Raw genomic sequence first — 23462 nt, 5'->3', positions numbered from 1 at the left:
TCCTCCCTGTGTTGTGAGTTTTGCTTGCAAGCATTCACAGATTTTAGGTTCAGATCTGAAGACACTTTCTCTGGAGATCTCTCTGCAAATATTTGGAAGGAATTACAACCTGAGATGTGATGGAAAATTATGCTTTTGAAGATGAAGTACTTACCTCAGATGGGCCTTATTTAGATTTTAGTAGGAAATTTAACGTTTTAAAAAGAACTCTTTTGGAAGTGGTATCCTCTTATTCATTCTTTTATTACTTCTTAGCAAATCAGGAATTGGCATCTTTTGGTAGGTGACATGATGACATCATATATGCAGTAATTTTGCCTTCATGACATTAGTGTCTTTGCTCCTGTGGTATAGATGAAAGTAAGTAAGGCAAGTTTAATTTTATCTGTAATCTGGTTGGGGATTTTTGACTTTTTCTCAATAAAATTATTTTTGGGGAAATTATTCTTCAAAGTAGTGTCTCTGTAAATTGATTGAACTCTTACATTTCATCTAATTGACTATTTCATTCCACAGTCTGTGAAGTGAATAGATTTGTTTTCACTTTTTACATCTAGTATGTTTCAGACTTCATCTAGCCTCATGAAGAAAGATTACAGTTAACCAGTAAATTGAATCTGGAGAAGCTGCAACAAAATCAAAACATTGCACAAGCTCTAAATAAAGTCTAGATACACATAATTGTTTAATTAAATGGTCTTTCAAGTCTAAAAGTGTTTGACAGTTGCTTCTTTAGAGTATTGGAAGATTCTGTTGAAAATTGTATAAACGTGAAAATATTACATTGTTAAAGGTAACTAATCAATAAAGTTATTCATTCATTGTTAAAGGTAACATGATGAGCAGTGAAGGTCAGTATCTGTAGGCCCATCTGTGAAACTATATTTTGAACAGTGTAAACTTTTAGTGAAATGTAAATTCACTTTAAAATACCACCTGTCAGATCTTTAAGAAAGTGAATTCTCAATATATTCAATCACATTATTTGCTTGAATATTTAAGCATGTAAAAACTGCAAAACTAATTATCTAATAGTAACAAGCTGAATAAGGAATCTACTTCAAATTCCATGGAGTATGAGTTTTTAATCCTTCTGTTTTCTTTCTGTGGAAAACTAGCTAGAAATTTCTCAGGAGTTTATAGCTGGCTCTCTTCGAAATGATTATTTCACTGGCCACAGAAACATGAGACAGCACCTGTTCTCAGCAGTTTATCAAAGAAAGAGGACCAAAATCAAACCCTTTGAAGTATGTAAAGAAGCTTTCCCTATCTTGGTGCCTTCCAGATGTAAAAGGACTGCTTTTGGCCATGCTGGATGAGAATTTTGGGAGTTGCAGTCCCAGCATGTCTGAAAGAGTGCCAGGTCAGGGAAGACTGCTTCAAGAGCAGTCTTCCCTGACCTGGCACTCTTTCAGACATACTGGGACTGCAACTCCCAAAATTTACCATTTACCTCCAATTTTTATTCAAGAATGGGGAACATTCATGTTAAAACCCTGATTTAAGGTACACGGGAGGGGGAGAGGGGAAGACCTAAAATCCCAAAAGCAGTATTCTTTGGTATAATCAGCAGCAATCCCTCCATATATCAGTTTTGATGTGTTGATTTACCTATTTTTCCGGTAGTCCTCAGGTTATGACCACTCATTCAGCAACTGTACAAAGTTATGATGGTGCTGAATGAGGGGAACTTCGACGGGTCCTTAAGAGTTCTGGCTGTCACAGCACCCCTGCAGTCATGTGATCACGATCCAGGCACCCAGCTTGCAAATTACGCTGTCACAATGAGTTGCAGTCATATGGTTGCATTCCCTGATGGCTTCCCACAAGCAGTCAATGGGGAAACCGACAGGAAGTTGGAAGTCATGGTCACATGAGATCCTCAACAACCTGCATGGTCCTCGCTTAATGACAACAATCAGGACTGCCATAGCTAGGCAACACGGTTACATGATGTTGCGCTTTATGACTGCGTCATTTAGCAATGGCAATTCTGGTCCCAATTGCCACTGTAAGTTGAGGACTACCTGTAATTAAAAAATAGTATTTTTGTAGCTTGACAGACTTAGGTAATTTTGGGGTATCAGAGTAAATTAAAGGTCAGTGGAAAATCCACTAGCCATTTTTGAGTCTACAAAATATATGTATCTTAACTAATTTTAAACTTGTGAAACAATTATGGCTACTTTATGGTAATAAAAATTTTCAATATTAGTCAATCTCTTGATTGTTTTAATTAAGAACAATGTATGTATATCAAAATACATTTATCCTTTTGAGAAAGAACTCCCTTTGATAAAATAATGGAACTACATGTTACAGAAGAAGTCAAGAAATACATCAGACTAACAATTGCTAGAGCAGCCATGAAGGCCTTTGAAAAAAGATTCAAATGTGGCAATGTGTTCAAACCTACAAGGATCAGAATCGTTCAAGCCATAGTATTGCCTGGGAGACTATGGAAGTGAAAGTTGGACTCTGAAGAAGCAGGATAGGAAGAGTATAGATGCTTTTAAACTTTAGTGATGGAGAAGACTCCAGAAAATACCTTGGACAGACAAGAAAACAAATGGATCATTGAACAAAACCCAGGGTTCTCAGATCAAATTATCCCACTTTGGACACACTACCTGAAGACCAGCTCTCTGGAGAAGACTGTAAATGCTGGGAAAGGTGGAAGGAGAGAGAGGAAGAGGATGACCAGAAGGTGGATGGACTCAGTTACAGTACATTGTTGGAACACCTTAAAGACCAGATTAGGGACATACCATCATGGAGAAAAACCTTATCTATGTAGCTGCTAAGAGTCGACAATGACTTGGTGGTACATAATCCTGTGGTAGTAGTAACTAGCACTTTTAATTATAAATGGTTATTAAGGTTCATGTTAAATACCTCATTCTTTGAAGTTAATCCTCATGTACTTGCCTCACTGAGATGACAATACAACTGCGATCGTTTTCGCTAAAAATCACTGAATTCTGAAACGGACTTTCTAGTTCTGAAAGTGTTAATTACCAAAGTCTATTTTGTCCCACTCTACCTCCTCCTCCTAAGCATGGGCACTTCAGTCTTGCATTTTGGAGTGAAAACTGTTAATACAAGAGCTGCAAATTTTGGAGCACAGCACTCCCAGCCTCTCCGTCGTCTCCCTCCGGCCCATTCCACCCCTTCTCAGGTTCTACTTCTTGCTTTACTTGGACTTCAACGGAGTTCAGTCACGACCAGTGGCTTTCTCACCTCCCATTGTTACCAGTCGCCGTTCTTGGCGTGTGTTTCGAGACATCTTGCTGAGGCATAACAAGTTCCAGAGTTTCCCTCGTTCTTGGCGGGTAGGTAGGCGGAGGTCCCAGTAGCCTCTGACAATACGAGAAAGTTCTCGGACGCTGCCCAGCTCGCTTTCCCAAAGCGCTTCCTCAACTCTCCGCCCCTCTCCCTTCCCGCTTTCCCGGCTGCCCCGTTTCTCCTTCGCGCTGCAGGGCTCGGTGGAGAGACCTTCCGTCTCTGAGGGCGCGCGGCGGGGCAGAAATGGTTCCGGGTCAGTGGAAGCCGTAGTCGACCTGCTGCGCTTGGGGGCTGCGGAGCTTCGGGGAAGCCGGCGAAAGAGGCAGTCCGGCGTACGGGTGTCTCTCCCAGATTGAGGCCGAGAGGGGGGTGCGCGCCTGCGCACAGCCGGAGCGCCGCTGAATTGGCGGCGGCAGCGGCGGCGGCAATAATAGCAGGAAGCCGCTCACCATCATCGTTTGGGGGGCCGCAAGCCTTGGTCGTAGACGAGCCGCCTCTGCTCCCTTCTTAGATCCCGGGGAAGCGGTAGCGGGGCAGCCATGTCTTTGAACCAGTACGAGAGACATTACGACTCCATCAACTCCGACTTCGGGAGCGACTCGTCCAGCAGGAACAGTCCCCGTCCTGGCCCGGGCTTGGGGGGCGAGCAGGAGGAATTGCATTATGCTCCTATACGGGTTCTGGGTCGGGGAGCCTTCGGCGAGGCCACCCTGTATCGCCGGACTGAGGTACGTCGGTGCCCTGTTACTCTTCTTCTTCCTTGCATACATCGAGGCCCCAAATCCTGTTGGTTCTTTATTTCCTTTTATGTTGGATCCTGGCTTTATAATCTACGGGATACCAACTGTTGTTTTTTTTAATTGCCCAAGATACCCTTCAGGGGAATTGGATTTTCTGCCTCGTCTGTTATCAAGAACTTAGATTTGCATAAAGAAATCTGAACCAAATGCTGTGCCAGTTTTTCATCAAATCCCTCCCTCACTTATTTTCTGATTTGCCTCTGCCTTACTGTTAAAATGCCTCCTTTCTTTGAAGTGGGCCATTAATGTCTTACGTTTTGGAAGTGAAGAATTGGGGGTGGGGGAAGGGGCTGACAATTTTGCAGTAAATTGTATTGTGCTCAAAGGTCTTATATCTACTTGCAGGAAAATCACTTCTTTTGCAGTTCCCTCAGTTTTCAAATCTGATACAAAGTTCTCAGAAAGTATTACAAAATACCCAAAGAATTTCACCAAACTGGAGGAATGGCTATTATAATAACAAGTGCAATCCATTATTAACAAGTACTGTGTAAAGAGATGCATGCTGAGACAAATCTGTATAAACACTTATAGGAGTGGGATTTCAGCTGGTGGCAACTGCATAGGAAAAGGGTTTCACCTGGAAAACCAATCCTGCATTTCATTGCTGCAAAAGGCACAAATTCCATGCTGATAATCATTACAAAAGGAACAAAAAATGAAAGTGTCAATTTCATAGTGTTGCTATTCAAACTTACAGCTTGCCCAGATTTGGAATCCTGTATACTGTCAAGCTGAAGAATAACCAAATAATTAAGAGAGTGAAGCCACTTCCTTTTGAGATAGGCTATAAATGCTTGATACTCTTTAACTTAGAAAATTGGCAAATATAAAAATGATAGAGGTAGATAAAACAGGGCAAAGTTTGGAGCATAGAGAAACTTTTCCATCTCAAAATTCTAGCATTAATAATTAACTGATTCTAGAATTAATTAATTCATTAACTGCTGGGATATCCAGAACAGATAAAAGGAAGCACTTTTTTCCATAATTAGCCCATGGGCATAGCACATAGCTAAAGTACAGAGTTTATAACCAGATTGTTTGGTGATTGATTGATTATGGGCCATCAAGTCAGCATTGACTCTTAGCAACCACAGAGATAGATTTTCTCCATGATAATCTGTCCCTAACTTGGTCCTTCAGGTCTTCATTCATTGCCACCAGGTCTGCACCTATTGCCACTGTAACTGAGTCCATCCACCTTGCTGCTGGTCTTTGTCTTCTCTTTCATTCCACCTGTCCCAGGATTAGAGCCTTCTCCAGAGAGTTGGGTCTTCACATCATGTATCTGAAGTAGGATAATTTAAGCCTGGTCATTTCTTCCTCTAGTGAGAACTTTGGGTTGATTTGTTCAATGAACCATTTGGTTGTTGTTTTTTTTCCCTTGGCTATCCACCATATTCTCAGGAGTCTACTCCAGAGTTCAGAAGTGTCAATCTTCCTGTTCTGCTTCTTCAAAGTTGAGCTTTCACTTCCATAGAGTGTCACAGGGAATACATAATTTGAAGTGGTGGTCACCAATTAGACAAACTCATATAGGATAAAACTGTCAGTAGATAGTGATGGCCATATGTTGAAGGCAATAGTGCTCTTAATTTAATTGCTGGGAATGAACTGGAGATTCTACTGTACTGCAGGGTGTGTTGGCTCTCCTTTGGCATTTAGTTTGTCACTGTGGAAGGAGCTTGCGAGGTTATATTGTCCTTTGGTCTGGTCTAGCATAACTCTTCTGGCTACTCCACAATAGGTATTCATTACTTTCTACTGACATTGCAGACATACCTGTCTGCTTTCCCTTTATCAACTTTGGTGGATTTTTATCAGGCTTTTCCTGTGTTGTATGGGGAATTTTGTACCTAAGGCCTAAAGTAAGAGCTGCTGGGACTTACTGCCCTCCCCATTTCTGTTCTAAAACACCATTTTTGTTGTAAGTATTAAGCAGGGACTAATATTAGGGGTCTTTTGTTGTTGTTGTTGTTATCACGTCTGTACATGATGCATTCTAAAACAAAGTCCAGACTAGCCTTGGCCCAGATCCAATCTTACCATTTCTAGTACTGTATTTAAATAGAAGAGTTTAGATATTTATTTATAAAATATATACTACATATATATACATGCATATACATACCCGCAGTTATATCTGTCTGTGTGTGTACACACATACATATATATAGATGTGCCACACATTGATAAACTGATCCCAAAACAAGATTAAAATGACAAAATAACTACAATTTTACAATAGAAATTCTGTAAAAAGATCTACCTCTTTAAAACTATAAAATAGCTTAAAACCCTATCAAACAGAAATCAACAGCAAAACACAAGATTCAGCAGCAGAAAGGTTTTGGTGAACAAATGTATCTTCAGATAGCATAGAAAGTGAACAGGAATGGAATTACGCGGTTGCGGAACTTATTTTAAAAATGCTCTCTCTTTGCCTAGTGAATCCTTGGTAAATACAATGCCCTCACTATTTATTTATTTAAAGACTTTATATGGCTACCCAACCTGAAAAATGTGACTCTCGGTGGCTTGTAAAAGCAATATCTTTATTTCTTTACTATACAGGATTCCCAAAGTTTGCCCCAAAACTTCATATACAGCTTTTTTCAATTGGTAATGCAGTATAGGCTGTTCAGGGATGCATAAATAACACATAGATTCTGTCAGGGAATATGTATTCTCAAATAAAAGGTACATCACATGGCACTTCATAACTTTGCAGATCATGTAGTAGAGATAGCAACTCTTGATTGCAGCAGAGAAAACAAAGCTCTGTGAAATGTTTTGACAATGCACATATGCTTATTATGATAGCTATGATATTAAAAACTGGACTTGGCTCAGGAGGCTTTTGCTTATAGAGGGTTCAAAAATTTCAGCCAAGTTAACATTTGAAATTGGTGTGACTAAATTGATTATTTCAGGTACAAAGGGAAGAAATAAGATCTTGCTCAATGGAGCTGGAATTATGAAAATGATTATTTTCAGTTGAAAATAATTGCTCCATGACAAATTCAAATAATGGGGAAATACATTTTGCTCTTGTGCTGTGTTGCCTGGCTAAATTGTTTCCCAAACTGTTGTTTAGCATAGGAAGAAAATCTCCATTAGCATAATTTTTTCTTTAATTTTGCAAGTAGAAAATGAAAGAACTGGGGCATTTGAAAATAAAATATTGAAGATATAGAAAGTTGCTTCCTTTCCAGCAGTTTCCTCTGCATGAGGGAAAAAAAAAGGATAGAAAAGGAAAAAGCTGTAGTGCACATTATGTTTCAGCAGAGTTCAGGGCTAAACTATAAAGCAAGCACAACATTTAAGAAGGGAGTTTTAAATAAGATTATTACTGAATCTGCATGATAGAGGCAGATAAATTCTGATCTGGGGAAAAGGGTGAAATCTGATAAATTTGTGCTATGTGGATTTGCCTACCAAGACTTTCTCATTGGTTTCCTAAGAAAAATGGTGCACAGGGTAGAATCAGTTCATCAGATAGTGTCAAAGTGGAAATGTTTTGTATAGTCTGTGATTTCAACTCAAACAGTTCCAGGCAGGTCTTTGATTGCTACCTTTCTTAATGCAGTTACATTCTGTTAATTATATTACATTACTAACAACTGCATTTCCTATGAGGGAAATGATTTTGGAATGCAACAGCTAAAATAATGATATTTTAAATAGGATATTAAAGAGTAGTTGAAAATCCTTAACATAGCTTCAGTGGCTACCAAACTTAATAAATTGGCTGAATAAAAGCATAAAATGACCTAGAATCTTACCACAAGAATGTGAAATTGATACAAAATAGTGATACCAAATAGTTTTTCTTACCTGTATAAAGCTGTAGTTGGAGTAACAGGTAACTCCTACGCCCTCATCAAGTCTTGTTACGCACTATAGATTATTTGCCTCCTGAAAAGCTGATGATATGCAATCATTACTGAAAAGGAAAAAAATGTTAGTTCTTGGCATCAGAAATAAAGAAAGGCCATTTGAATCCCATAACTTCTGGATGAATCCGGAAATAAATACTATTTTTAAAATGTTTCTAAATCATCTTGAGTATACATTTAACTAAGTAGACTTCTTAAATTGCAGGACGATTCACTTGTAGTGTGGAAGGAAGTGGATCTTACCAGACTGTCAGAAAAAGAGCGTCGTGATGCTTTGAATGAGATCGTTATTCTTGCTCTGTTGCAGCATGATAATATCATTGCTTATTACAATCATTTCATGGATAACACCACTTTGCTGATTGAGCTGGAGTACTGTAATGGTGAGAACAATGTCTTGTAAACAATAAGCACATCTTCCATGTTGAGTTCTGCAGGGAGAGATGGAACAAGAGAGTCTGTGCTTTGTTTATAAATGTTTAGCTACGATGGCAGATTGAGAAATGCAAACCAGATTCACCTTGGAGGACTGCCATTTATATTTCAGAGATATATACTCTGTAATGTACTTGCTGAGTAAGAGATACTTAGGATCAGAACTACCTGAAGGAAAGATGGGGTACTAAACGTACAGCAAATTAGAGGCAGATTTGCAGAATAAACAGACTAAAAAAATTTAAAAGCACAGTGGCAAATAATCCTTTTTTTTTATTTTAAGCCTTGCATGGTGCTTCCTTCTCCCTTATTGAATAGTTTGGATTACATTTTGCAAAACTCTGTTGTTCTAATTAACATTACAAATAATATTAAAATCAAATGACATCATTACTGATTTACACTTAAATTTCATTTACTTTCACAAGTTTACTGAACCTTTATTTGCAGCATCTTTTGGGATCTTTTGCAGCAGCAGCAAAGAATATAGCAGAAATTAGAGTCCCTTTGTCCATAGAAAAAAATAGGAAAACATTAACATTCTGAGGGATTTCTAACACATAGATGGAATGTGTGAAATTTATACTTTTCTTTCTTACTTGCAGGGGGAAACCTTTATGATAAGATCCTGCGACAAAAAGACACATTGTTTGAAGAAGAGGTAATGAAAATGCCGAGTCACAAAGGGGCAGTCTACTTCTCTTTCATGCACTTGATTGGCTTTGAATTTGGTTCTAAAATGGTCTTCCCCAAACAGATTTCTTCCAGGCATGTAAACTACAGATCTCATAATTTCCAGCCAGTATGGGAATTATGGAAACTGTAGGCCAACACTTACAGGGGGAGTCAGCAAACTGTATAGCAGCAATATGAACACAATCTCTTCATTAAAAAAAAATGACCCAAACATCGTAAGATCATCACATCATATGAGTTTTGAGAATGCTGATATTTTGTGTGTACTTGTGTAGAAATGTTGAATTCTTAGGGGTTTGGGGGAAAGTCTCTTGCATATTGAGATCTTAGGAGATTTGATAATCTTCTGAGATTTTTTTAAAAATAATTTTGGGATTCTGCAAATGTCATCAAGAGGGTTGTATGTCATGCAGCCACTGCTGTGTCACCCTCCACCAACTATCATAGAGTAAGCAGATGACATCACATGTATCAGTTCACAGGAAATAGTAGGCCTAAATGAATACTTCAATCTAGTTACGTAGCGAGATGGAAAAACTCCAGTCTGATTGTATGGAGGGTACCTCTCCTATGCCACTGCCTTGCACTCAGACCTGTAAGAATGTAAACAGGGATATCTGTATCATGTCCATTTTAAATAATTGTGAGGTACTGTAAGTCCCAGAACCTCGTGTGGCGCAGAGTGGTAGGCGGCAGTATTGCAACCAAAACTCTCCCCACAACCCGAGTTCGATCCCAGCGGAAGCTGGATTCTCTCTTGGGTAGCCGGCTCAGGTCGACTCAGCCTTCCATCCTTCCGAGGTCGGTAAAATGAGTGCCCAGCTCAATGGGGAAGGTGACAACTGGGGAAGGTCATGGCAAACCACCCCGCTCTATAGTCTGCCAAGAAAACATCACAAAAGCAGCGTCCCCCCAAAGGGTCAGACATGACTCGGTGCTTGCACAGGGGTCCTTTCACCTTTCACTATAAATCCCAGCATGACAAGGCTTATTATTCCTAAGGGATTTATACGTCTGCTTGACCACTGTGACAGAACAAATCATAGCCTAAGAGCTCTAATATAGAATTTGGCTATTTCTGCCACAAATCTCAGAATACTTTTTGCCTCCATTTCATATTTAAAAGAATGGAACAATTTTTTCTGCATTCTTAAAACTAATTGCTAAGCAGAAAAATGCATGCCTTTTTATTTATACAATGGTTAAGCTGTTGTTACATCAGTTTACAGTATGATTACATATATGTTCACTGTGTCCAGTGAGACTTCCTTTCTGTTCAAAGTAGGTTTTGAATTACAGCCCTAGCACTTTAAAACATATTTTAAAACAAAAGCCATCTTATTAAAATAAGATGTTTTTGGTGTTCATAATAAACAAGGATGCACATTCAAGAGTTGCCCAGTATTTTACATCTCTTACTCAAAGAGAGAATATAGATGTTCTGTTTAAAGAAAGTATCTAAAGTATAGAATTGTGGTGTGATAGCTGAAACATCGGACTAAGGAGTATAAAAGACCACTGTGATTTTTATACAGCAGCTTGAAGCCTCAGCTCACACCCTTAACTATTTTTGTTATTAAGTCATGAATTTCTTTAGCATCTATCCTCCATTTGGAAACCATATGAACTAATTATTCTGGAAAGATAACTTTGTAAAAAAGTGCTCAGTACTGAGATATTCTTAAAGAAATGATAAAGTCCACTTTCTAAAGGAAGGTTCAGTTAGAATATTTCCTGTGTTTGTATCCGAGGGAACAATCTCAATTTTTTTTCTATGTGAACTTTTGTTTTTTGCAGATGGTGGTGTGGTACCTATTTCAGATTGCATCAGCAGTGAGCTGTATCCACAGAGAAGGAATCCTTCACAGGTACTTTATGTTTAGGGACCATTCTTCAGGACTGTGTGCCCAGTATGGAAGCCACTGGCTAGTGAGATAGAGTCTGCCTTTATCTTAAAGGCCTTCTGCTATTGCACAAAGACCTTCATTCTGAGGTTAAGCATTTGCTGTACTACATTTTTTGATCTTCTGATTTCTTCATTGGCCCCTTTCAGTTTTGTGCTTTCATATATCTTTTAACGCCTTTAACTGCCTTTGGCATTTTGCATCATTAAGAATGAAAATACATTTATAATAAAGGTGTGAATTAATTGGATGAAAAATTACTAACTTCATATTTTTTACAATATGAACACAAAAATTGCTAATAAAATTGATAGTCTGTAATCTCATATATTAATTGAAAATAGACTTACATGTACTGTATATTCATATTGTATTATGTAACTGATTTGCTAATATTTAAATTTGTTTAACAAAAAATGAAATTAACCATAAAATACTATATGCAATCCATATTTTTAAATGATGCTTCAGTTGGGACTCCTGGTGATAAAATGGCTGTTCAGATACAGAAAGAGAAGCAAGTGCTTCCTGGTATTGTATACTGTAATTGACACAGAACAAGTATCTTTCTAAGCTTGTAATTTTTTTTTTACCTTATAGAAACATGCAGTATCCATTTTTGTTGTGCTCCTGTTTTTAAACCATTGATATGTAATTCAAATGCATATAGGGAGCAACAAAAAGAAATTAAACTGACAGAACAAAATTAGCTGATCTTGAAAGGAGCTAAGAGGATCAGATCTGGTTAATTCTTGGATGGAGACCACTAGGAAATCCCAGGGCTGTAGGCTAAACTGGGAAGAAGATAATACTAATAATTATTATTGTTGTTATTTATATTATATATAATATAATGTATGCCTTCCATCACACGATGAAGTTTAATTTAAGGATACTGCAACAAAAATCCGAAATTGTTAACATGACGAAGAGAATGCTATTGCTTTCAGAATATTAATAAAGGGGATATGTTAACTTTTTAAAAGATCTGTGTCTGCTGATATCAATATTTATATCTCTTTCTTTTCTAGAGATATAAAGACCTTGAATATCTTCCTCACCAAAGCAAACCTCATAAAACTGGGAGATTATGGTCTAGCAAAAAAATTGAACTCTGAGTATTCCATGGCTGAAACTGTAAGTGGCTGCAGGACTAAGATGATGATGATTCAGCTGTTTAGGACTTTATATACTTGAGATAGGTTGATCAACTGTTTATTTCTTACTTATTCCTCTTCTGAATTATCTCTAATAAAAGTATCTAGAATTTGCAAATAAGACATTTGAATTCTTTGAATTCACATCTGGAACCTTTTCAGTAGATTTTTTTTCCTGGCCCTATATATCTACTTCTCAAAATTCTAGGCTTAAAAAAGTATTTCTGAATATTTCTTTGTTTGTTGTATTTCTGAATAATGAGTTCTCCTCTTCTTTCAGTATATCACTTAAATGCTTAATAGTATGTATAATTTCTTTTAGTTTAAAGCCTTTATTTCTTACTCCATAACATTTATTTGACCTCAGCTGAAATCATAGGAATTAGCTTGCTTGACCTTGGAGAGATTTAGGCTTTGTATTTAAATTTATAGCCTACCCCAGTGATTCAACTGCACCATCACATCTAGATCACCCTTAGCTTCTCACATAAAAGTTTTTCTATAAGCTTTTAGGTATAATATTCTCACTTTTCTTTTCTCAGTATTACTGCACATGTTATTATCAGTGAAAAAGTTATCAAACAAGGAATCTAGAACATTGTGTGATTTCCATTAGTGAAATGCCTAATGTATAAATGTCTTGTGGAAGTAAGTTTCAACCAAATATGAACTTATGCTTGGGGCAGAATGCATTACAGAGAGCTGTAGCAGATCCTGGTTCCTTGATGAAAACCTCTGGTTGTCTAATTAATGTCTTCATGTAATATACTTGTCATTCCAAAGGTAGTTTTAAAATAGTTTGCATGTGAAATCTGTCAAGCAATACTCCAGCCTAGTCTCTTCCAGAAAGGAACTACAGTATACGCCTGAGTCTTACAGGTAGAGTCTTTGTTTAGCAGAGATAAGCAACCTTTCAGTAGCCAGGAATCCAGCTGTTGAGGGTCACTGTGAATACAGTGATGGTGTTTTACGAGTGGACAGGAGTAGGATTTTCCAAGGTGTGTTTTGAGCTTTATGAGGAGAGGAATTCTTTGGTTTTATTAGATGCGCTAACTATTTCAATAGTTTATATATTTATTTTGTGTTGTTTCTTAGAAAAATTTATAGGTGATGATGCCACCATTTTTCAAGCCTCTATTCCATTAGGTTCTGCAGGCTGTGAAAAAGGGGGAAGACCATGCTTTGCCAACCTCTAATTTATAGCATATCTGCAGTTTCATCACCCTTCTGAAAAAAACATATTCTTTTCATTACATTTCTGGAAAAGAACACATTGAGCCAAACAGGTTTAGATACAATCTTACCTAGACCAAGTGGCTGTAAGTTTTGGACCACATGGAGAGATTTCATCCTTGATTCTGAGCTGGTTTGCACTGCCCTGTTTGGATTCAGTACACAATTTGGGGTCTTCCTGGATTCACAGCCCTGGTGGAAGGGCAGGTGGCAACTGTGCCCAAGGGGGCCTTTGCACAACTTTGTCTTATGCACCAGTTGCACCCATTCCTGGACTGAGAGAGAGTTCCTTAAGGTCATTCCTGCTTTAGTCATCTCCCAATTGAATTATTGCAACATACTCTACATAGGGCTGCCCTTGAATACCATCTGCAAGCTTCAGTTGGTCCAGAATGCAGCAGTGTGGATAGTTATGGGTGTTCCTCCATTATGCCACATGATACCTCTACTCTGCAAGTTGCACTGGCTCCCAATAGGCTTCTGGATGCAATTCAAGGTTGTTATCACTATAAAACTCAGAGCAGCAAAGGACTGGGTTATTTGAAGAATCCCTATACACTCTCACGGGGAGGGCTCAGTCCGGGGCCCTTCCTGAAACAATGTCACATGGGACCTTGAAAGCATGTCTTCTCAGTGGTAGCCCCATCCTTTTGGAACAATTTCCCCCTCAATATATGGTTGGCCCCAGCCCTGTAGGCCTTTGGAAAGGCAGTTAAGATCTGGTTCTTTCCTTTGGGTCAGGATGAGCAGAGTCCCCATTGGATGAGTTTACTGAAACAATAAAATGGTGACCAGAACTAAGATATATTAGTTGTTTCAGTTGTTTTTAATGCTATGTGTTGTTTCCTCTGTGTTTTGTGTTTGTTGTTGATAACTTATATGCTGCTCAGAGTTACATTGTTTGAGTTGGGTGGCCACATAAATGCTCTAAATAAATAAATATTCCCAAGACTTGGTTTGAAAGAAATAACAAAATGACTAAATTATACATCTAATGGTAGAATGGGCTAGAGCTTCTAATGTTGGCCCTCACATTATACTGGTAAATCTTTTTTTTTCTCTGCCTATTTGTTTAGAATAATAATAATAATAATAATAATAATAATAATTAAAGCCCTACATGGCATGGGGCCAGGCTACCTGAGGGACCGCCTCTTCCCTGTTACATCAACCCGTCCCACCCAATCATTCAGAGAGGGCATGTTGCGGACCCCGTCGGTAAGAGAATTCCATCTGGCGGGGTCCAGGAGGTGGGCCTTCTCTGCAGTAGCTCCCGCCCTCTGGAACATCCTGCCACTGGAGGTGAGGTTAACCCCATTGCTCCTGGACTTCTGGAGGAATCTGAAGACCTGGCTTTGCCACCTGGCTTGGGGTGGGGATGGGAATAGTTATGTCTGGGGATGGCTAGCGCCCTAAAATGCTCCTCCAACGCAAGGACTGAATTGGATCATAGTCATCTGGACTTTATTTTTATTTATTAGTTATTTGTAATTGTATTTTATATAGTGTATTTCTATATATTGTAATTGTAGGGTATATTTATTGTTTTACTGATTATTTTGTTGTAAACCGCCCAGAGTCCCTCTGGTGGGAGGAGATGGGTGGTGACAAATTAGATAGATAGATAGATAGATAAATGTTTGATGTCTTTTTTGTTTTGATTATTTGCTTCAGTTCAATTTGCTCTTTTTTAAATTCAGTCTTTATTTTGCTCTAATAAGTAATTAAGAGAAAGCACAGATAACTCTAGATTATAAATAGGATAATGTACGTGATAAGTTCAATCATTACTTTTCTCACAATATGCTAAAGCATAGTCTGAGCATTTGGGAGGGGAGAGGATAAAAGGACAGCAAATTAGCACTTACAGGGAAACTATTACATTGTGTCTGTTTGATATGGAGTAGCTGGCACAATATCTTTAATATTTTTGTTGTGTAGTTGGTAGGAACTCCGTACTACATGTCTCCAGAGCTCTGCCAGGGAGTAAAATATAACTTCAAGTCTGACATCTGGGCAGTTGGCTGTGTTGCTTTTGAGCTCCTTACACTGAAGAGAACTTTTGATGCAACGGTAAGTCACCCCTGTGGTCGTGATTAATATTGCATCACCCTTTTTATATTACATTGTCCTATGGTGAGTGATTAAGAGAGGGTGACTCCAAATTTAGGTATTATATGATGGTGAAAGTTCTAGGTGAACTGTGGATTTCTTGTTTAGAGATCCCCTTGCCTTTTTACTGTACTTCTGAAGTTCCTTGCTATCTTGGACTGCAGATAAAATTGGAACCTATTCAGGGGTGACAGAGTTAAAAATACAGTTTCACAGAACATAATCTCAGGAAGCTTCTCCTATTCCATTTAGATCCAGCATGGCTGGCTGGGAAATTCTGAGAGTTGAAGTCCACACATCTTAAAGTTGCCAAGTTTGAGAAATATTGATTTAGATCATTTCACTTTGTCTGTCTTAGAATCCCTTGAACCTCTGTGTGAAGATTGTGCAAGGAAACAGGGCAATGGAGGTTGATTCCAGCATGTACTCTGTGGATCTCATCCAAATGGTGCACTCCTGCCTTCATCAGGTTGGTGAGATACAGTTTACCTCTATTCTGTGATTTTGGGGGTTGGGGTTGGGGAGAGAAAGCGAGATTGCAGCCTGTGAAACTCTTCACGAGCTGTCAGACACTGAAACTCCTTAACTAGCCCACTTGCTAGTGGCAGAGCAATTAAAAGAGCAGGCAATTAAAAGAACTAATGGTGAAAGGTGAAAGGTCCCCCGTGCAAGCACCGAGTCATGTCTGACCCTTTGGGGGGATGCCACTTTCGTGACGTTTTCTTGGCAGACTATAGTGGGGTGGTTTGCCACTGCCTTCCCCAGCAAGCTGGGTACTCATTTTACCAACCTTGGAAGGATGGAAGGCTGAGTCGACCTGAGCCAGCTACCCGAGTCTAAGAACTAATAGTGTAGCTTTAAATTATTGTCTGGGTGACAACTGAATTGTTTTTGTTAGAAGAGCAGATCTATTTTCAATTCTGAATATTTTTCTTTTTTTTCTAGATTGGATGGTTTGATATTGTTTCCCCATTTCCCTCCCTTTTCTTAGTACATTTAAAAGTCATATAAGGAGAGAAGCCACATAATGTTTATCTTCCTTTTTCTCTCACCCCACATTCTGCTGTTTGTTTTTTTCCATGAAGAAAGCAAAACTATATAATTTTTCCCAGAAATAAAAAAAGAAATGTACCTTCCTACCACAAAGGCATATAAACACATACTGGTTTTTAGCAACCCACCTCATTAAGAATTTTCTCCTTCATCTTCTAGGCCCAGCTACCTTTCAGTATAAAAATTATGAAGTGGCCAAGAATCAAGTTTGATCTTGAAGGACTTTTACCTTAAATAGGAAAAAATGCATTTTTTAAAAAAAAATAACAATCAGAAGATGATATTTAAAAAAGAAATGAACAAAATGAGATTTAAGTTTACTTCACACACAGAAGTCCAAGTTCAGGTTAAAAATGCCTTCTTTTTATTTTCAGGTTTGAGATTTTGAACAGGAATCTGTCTCTGAAGTCATCAAGCATTATGAGCCAGGTTGAGGCTAGGCTTGTCTACAGAGTTGTCTTTGTCAGGATGGGGCTGGGTTTTCTCTGCAGAATAGTTATACATTGAGCAAATGCACCATAGTCTGTTTTTTTCACATGGAGATCTACTTTGGTTTACTGAGTCAGGGTGGAAGGGAAATGTCTATGGTAAAAGAGCAAAAGGAAAGTTGCTATAGTAAACTAGCAGAAACATTCAGTTTTTATCTCTTTTAGCAGATGTCAAATCTTGGGGTTATTCCTCCCTCCCCTCCCCCACAGATCCAGTCACCAGCCTGGTGCTTGTGTTAACTTTGATGTCAGCATGAGACCTCACTGTTCTTGGCAAACTGGGTTGGCAAATCTTTTGGAGGAATGGGTTGGCTGTAAGAAGAGATGGAAGTTATCTCTCTTTTCTCTCAGCAGAAAAACAAGTGTGAGAGCACACAGCCCTTATGAATTCAGTGAGGGAGTAATTTGGGTTTATTTGCTAAAATAAAACAATTCATTTAAACACTAAAAAGTTGCCATGCGTTGTTTGGAAATCTGTAAGAGGAGAGGAAGAGCAGTGAAATAGATGTCGTTGGTTGGTCTACCCTCAGAGTTCCGCTGAGTACCAGTCATAACTAGTTCCACTTTTGTTGTCACTTAGCTTCAAAGTAAAATGTCCTGTGTGAAGATGTAAGTTCCTGGGCTTGCTATGCCTTTGAACTCCGTACATCTAATAATTTTGGCTCCCTGAATACTGCAGTAATGTGAGAGCTGTTAAACTACCTTTGTATTGCCTCTGAATGTTCTGCTCATTTTATGGCCTTTTTGATTTGCTGTGTTTGGGGAATGGGAAGAGACCACAAAGATGTAACTTATTCATTGCCCTAGACTTAAAGATTTGAAAAATGATCCCTCTCCTTAGGGAGTCACCTGTCACTCACCTCTTTTAGGATCCTGAGAAGAGGCCTACTGCTGATGAGATACTTGAGAGTCCATTTATCAAGAAGCGCAGGAGGTAAATGTTCATGCATATATTAGACACAAACAGGTTGTGTGTGTGTGTGTGTGTGTGTGTGCACATCAGAAGAAACCACAGAACTTTGCACTGCCTGATCATAATGGTGTTTCACATATGCAGCCACTTAGACTGCCTGTTGAGTCCTACTTTGAGCGAAGCTGCTTCTTTAAAGATTAAATGATATTCACAAGTTCCTTGCAGCACTGAATTAAAAATAAGAATGCTAAAAGTATAGAACGTTTAACTTTGAAACTGAGCTGTCTGTATTCAGGTTTTCTCTTCCCTCAGTTTTACCTGGCTTATCTCAGGCTTCTATCTCAGTATACAAAATATATTGGATTATGTCTAGAGAAATACATGCGTGCTGAAAGGTACTAGTGGAGCAACATACTCTGATTACTCTTGCTCATAAAATTATTTTTAATAGTAGAAATCAGGAGGAGCAGCACCTTTTCTGACTAACATGCTTTATTAAAAGGCATAAGTTTTTGTGCAAGCTTATGTTAATCACAAAAACCTATGTCTTTTAATAGAATTTGTTAGTTGGAAAAGGTGCTACCAGATTCCTTTTGATTTTTGCCACCATAGACTAACACTGCTCTCCTCCTACAATGTTTATAATAATATGTAATCAAGCCAGTACTCTAGATAGCAGTTTTCTAATGTATGCTTAAGATCTGAAGTAGTAAGATATTTTTAAAATGTTGAAATAAGCTTTTTATGTTACCATGTAGCAAATGCAGGGTGAACCTTCACAACAAACTAAGAAGGGATATTCTCAGATGTTCATAGGAGTTACCATAATGTTAATGGAAGATAGTAATTCATACAAAAATATCATATTTATTTTATTGTGTATTATAGTGTTTTACAGTTTTATATTTTTATTCAGGTTGTATTGTAAACCGCCCAGAGTCCCTTTTGGGAGATAGGCGGTGATAAATTCAATCAATCAATCAATCAATCAATCAATTCTACTAGTTAGTGTAAAAATCTAAGCCAGAGGAGGCTTAACTTGCTAGAGGGATTTGATTAGGAAGAGATACACCTTTGCAATCCTTTGCTGCCAAAAAGAATCCATTAGTTGGAGTGCCTGTTCTGCGAAGGCAACTGTTGTTCCTGCAGTAGAGCTTTGTGGATGTCTGATGGGCTTCATAGTGATAGCAGATCATGGGGCTAGCACAGTGGCTTTGGATGCCTTGAATCCAAATTTCCTCCACTCCCTGCACAGTCCCCCCCCCCAGCCCCAGTGATCCGAATCCTTACCTGTGCTACCTGAGCTGATGTAGAATTTTTTCCTTCAGAAACAGTAACAGTCCTGCGTTGGTTAGAAGGAGGGAACAGGATAGGTTGCAGAGAAACATTTCTCAAATTTTCTGTCCATGGACCAGCATTGCTTGAGATTTATTTATTTATTTAATTCATATGGCCACCCATCTCATCAAGTGGGTGATGAACAAAATTTAAAAAATAAAAACAAAATAATTCAAAAATTAAAATTCATAGACGAGAATAAGTCACCCATCATAATGACTAAAGGGCCCCAGGCCCAGGCCCAGAGCCAGGTCTTTAAGGACTTACGAAAAGCCAGCAGGTTTGGGGCCATCCTCATCTCCAGAGGAACAATGTTCCATAAGGTGGGCACTGTGGCAGAAAAGGCACGTCTTCTAGGCCCAACCAACTGGCATTCCTTAGCCAACGGGACCTGAAACATGCCATCCTGCCTTGCGATTATCTCCCTTCCTAACACCTCTCACTCTCTCTGTCACACACACGCAGAAACAGACAAAACACACACATACTCATACACAGTCTCTCTCTCTGATACTGTAGTGACAGCAAAAATAATGACTTTATGTGGTTATTCTAATTATTTTATATGTGAATTCCTTTCAACATTTTAAAACAATGTATTTATTCCTTCTGATTATACCATTTACAAAGGTTGCAGAAGAAAAGTGGAGAATTAAGAATATTAAGCCTTCAGTGTATGTATGTGAAAAGAGAGAGAGAGAGAGATAATATAAAACTCTCTACTTTTATATTGGTGGCAAATGCAAGATTGAGAATTTGTGTTTGTTGCAAAACTGGGACAGTGGAGGTTTTTAGATTACTGTATCCTCTATTTTATTTTGTTTGGAAAAAAATCAAAGCAGATAATATATGAAGTAGAAAATAATTAAGTAGAAAAACAGATTGCTTGTGTGAAGTGATATATATCCTTCATGCAACAGTCTTGAAAAAATCTAAATTACAGTGGGAGAAAGTAAACCAAATTTGCATAATTGAATTAACAACACAACCAACTTACTAATTAGGTATTGTGAGGCAGCAAATTATTAGTTAATTATTCAGCTGCCATTACATTTTTAGTTCCATGAATGGGGGAGGTCTTGTGAGATGTTCTGTCTTTTGTGCCAAAAGTACTTGGCTGGGTTTAGGAATTGTTCGCTTTGTCTTAGACAGGAAGATGGGTGGTCCATTTGCTGCTTTGCCTCAAGAAGCAAAATGACTTGGCCAGTGGGCTTTTCATTCCCTTGTATTCCTTCAGATGATCTAATCCTCCTTACAGCATCATCTGTGCTATGGTTCTGGCACTGTTTTGTGTCATGATCTTCAGTATTGGTTTTTTTGTTTGTTTGTTTGTTTGTTTGTTTCATGTTCCAGGCCCTATGCTAGATTCACCTGTTTACATCTCTCTGCCTGTAAATATAGAAATCCAGTACTGGACTCCAAATGAAACTTACAAATAGACTCTTAAGTTTGGTCCAGATTAGCCCCTATACAAACAGAACATAACCCTTCTATTTGTAGAGGGAACGCTTTTCCAGAAGAGGCTTTTTAATGCAGGATGGCAGTTTTTGTCAATTTCTTCTTTTCCCTACAGTTCTCAAGCAACAAAGTTTCCCCCAATCTCTGGGAACAGATTTTTGGGAACATAGGGACGGAGGAGAAGGGCAAATTTACTTCCCCCACTTCCTGTCTATGAGAGCACCCAATTTACATAGTTACAACACAACACTGAAGCATGCCCACTGTTTATACAAACTTTATTACTCTGTGCATATTCTGGATATTGTATACTATAAGCTTTGAGTAACAGTGTTCGCTATGTGGAAATTATAACATTTACTTCAGACAGAGTTCCTTGTATTTCATTACTGAAATGGCATGCAGTACAATTTTATTGAAGGGTCATTTGCAATATCTTTAAATCATATAACAATTCCTGTCAAAAAAGCTGTATTGATGTACCATTCTTACTGCTTATTCTTCATCCTGGCAGGGACATGGAGGAAAAGGTTGTGCTGCTTAATGGCCCAAACAAACGACCAAGGTAAAGGAATATGTGTTGAAGAGTAAAGCAGAAGAAAATAGTTGGGCTCTGCAAAGCATCTTAGCATGAGCAAAGCACCTTTCCTAACAGTGTTAAAAGAGTGTGTCCTTTGGAAGGCTCCCTCTGCTGCTTCAAAGACTTTCCTAAGCTATCTGTGCACACATGTGTTTATACAGACAACATTTACACTGGAAGGGGACAATCTAGATAATAATAGGAATCTGGAGGGATCTTGCAGGGTAGGTAGGCAAAGCTGACGCACCTGTCCTCTTTCTCCCCTCCTCTTCATGGCCTCTGCACCAGCCAGCACCATACTTTCCTTACCTCCCCATAGCTGTTCCCATGCTTGAATTCCACTGCAGCATGTCCAATTCAAGTGCAGCATAACTCAAACAGCCAGCTACCTTTTCTTCCAATCTTCTTGGTGTCTTCCTTTATTTTCTCTTAGTTATTGCCATCAAATTTGAATTAAAGAATGGTGTAATCCAATCAGCTGCCTGCCCTATTTTCCTAGCACCTTTCTAACCCTTTCTGTGCCACTGCCAACAGCTTTGCCTTTCCTCCATTCCCACCCTGGAACACTGGTACCTAAATGTGTGTGTTCTGGCTGCATGCCCAGGCCAAATATACATGTGGCAGGTCCATGCCTGTACCCACGCGTGCTTTGGTCGGGGCACAGACCAGAGGCAAGCATTTTGGTCCAAGCATAGATCAGTTGAACCTGACTGTTTCTCACTGAATGTTTTGCATAACTTTTCTTGGTAGGTAATTGCTATAAAAGAATACTGTTGTTAAGACATTTTCATTGTAAAATATGCAAGAGTTAAACTGTGGTAAATTATATTTCACAGACTTTAAGGCTTCAGATTTTACTTTTGTTGTTAACCATGCCCATCATTCACTTTAGATTTCCATTTACTTTACATCAATCTCCATTTACAAATAGTGCTGTATTGCTGAACACTTTACATATACAGTTAAAAATGCCAGTGTTTTAAATCGTCAAAATATTTGCACTTTCTCCTAAGTTTATATGTGTCTTCACACTGATTTCTGCTTTTATTTGCCTTATTTGTACAACATGCTGCTTTCTTCCATGTTTCCATGCTGTCTGCATAGCCTCTGAACCTAATGCATGCCTGTGTATATTTATATATATGGAAAACTCTTAGCACTTGTTTCTGCATGGAATCTGGAAATTAAAATTTTCCTATCTATCTTCTCTTTAGAGGCTTAGAAAAGCAGCTGATGGTAAACAATGTATCCATACAGATCTCTTGTGATTTACAGAACAAGTACCATGAATGAAGCACCGATTGCAGTGGTGACTTCACGCACTAGTGAAGTATATGTATGGGGGGGTGGAAAGTCCACTCCTCAGAAGCTGGATGTTATTAAAAATGGCTGCAGTGCACGACAGGTCTGTGCAGGAAACACCCACTTTGCAGTGGTAACAGTGGAGAAAGAGCTCTATACTTGGGTGGTAAGTGTTGAAAGAATTTGGAAAGTTTGGGAGGGAATTCTCCAAAAAGGTATTCTCCAGCATCTGCCATCAACCAAAGGATCAAGTGCTACTAGGAATTTGCATCCTGCACTCCAAGGAGGTCATCCTGAGAGATCACATGGGCCCCATCCATTGAGCAAGGAAGTAGCAGTTACAGGGAGTTCATTTATCCCTGTATGTATGTATGTATGTATGTATGTATGTATGTTTCCATCCATGTCCCAAATTCATGAGGCTCCAACTGCCTCCAAGTGGAACTGCAAACTAAAGGGAAATAGCCTTTGGCCAAGTTCATCAGCTGGGGGAAATTAAGTATTTATAGAGTTTAATATTTTATTTACTTTTTACAGTTATTGGTATGCCACCTATTTGAGCAGCTGTAAGTGGCTTACAATAAGAGTATATTAAGAAGCATAAACTTATTGTAATTATAATCCTAAAATGATAACTGTTGCTGCCTTCAGTTAAAATCTTCCTAACCAAATGTCCTGCAAAAGAAGACTATTTTGAACAACTTTGTAAAAACTAAAAGAGTGGGGACTAATCCAATCTCATGGGGCGAGCTGTTCCAAGGTGAGGGGCTGCCACTAATAATACTGTTCTCCAGTTCCCAATCTCC

At 38.6% G+C, this 23462-nt stretch overlaps 1 protein-coding gene across 1 annotated transcript in view; it reads left to right on the top strand.

Moving 5' to 3' along the window:
- The first annotated feature begins 3589 nt into the window (after positions 1–3589).
- Positions 3590–23462, top strand: part of NEK9 (NIMA related kinase 9) — a 34009-nt gene continuing 14136 nt past the window's right edge. The window contains exons 1-10 of the mRNA XM_063290120.1: positions 3590–4013; positions 8193–8370; positions 9028–9083; positions 10916–10986; positions 12054–12159; positions 15354–15485; positions 15883–15993; positions 17935–17999; positions 21289–21339; positions 22630–22822. Of these exons, the coding sequence (XP_063146190.1) occupies positions 3825–4013; positions 8193–8370; positions 9028–9083; positions 10916–10986; positions 12054–12159; positions 15354–15485; positions 15883–15993; positions 17935–17999; positions 21289–21339; positions 22630–22822 (1152 nt within the window). The 5' untranslated portion in view covers positions 3590–3824. The remainder of the gene's footprint in view (positions 4014–8192; positions 8371–9027; positions 9084–10915; positions 10987–12053; positions 12160–15353; positions 15486–15882; positions 15994–17934; positions 18000–21288; positions 21340–22629; positions 22823–23462) is intronic.

This window comes from Candoia aspera, chromosome 1, assembly GCF_035149785.1.
Source record: "Candoia aspera isolate rCanAsp1 chromosome 1, rCanAsp1.hap2, whole genome shotgun sequence".
Lineage (NCBI taxonomy): Eukaryota > Metazoa > Chordata > Lepidosauria > Squamata > Boidae > Candoia > Candoia aspera.
This window is presented reverse-complemented; position numbering and strand designations above follow the sequence as displayed.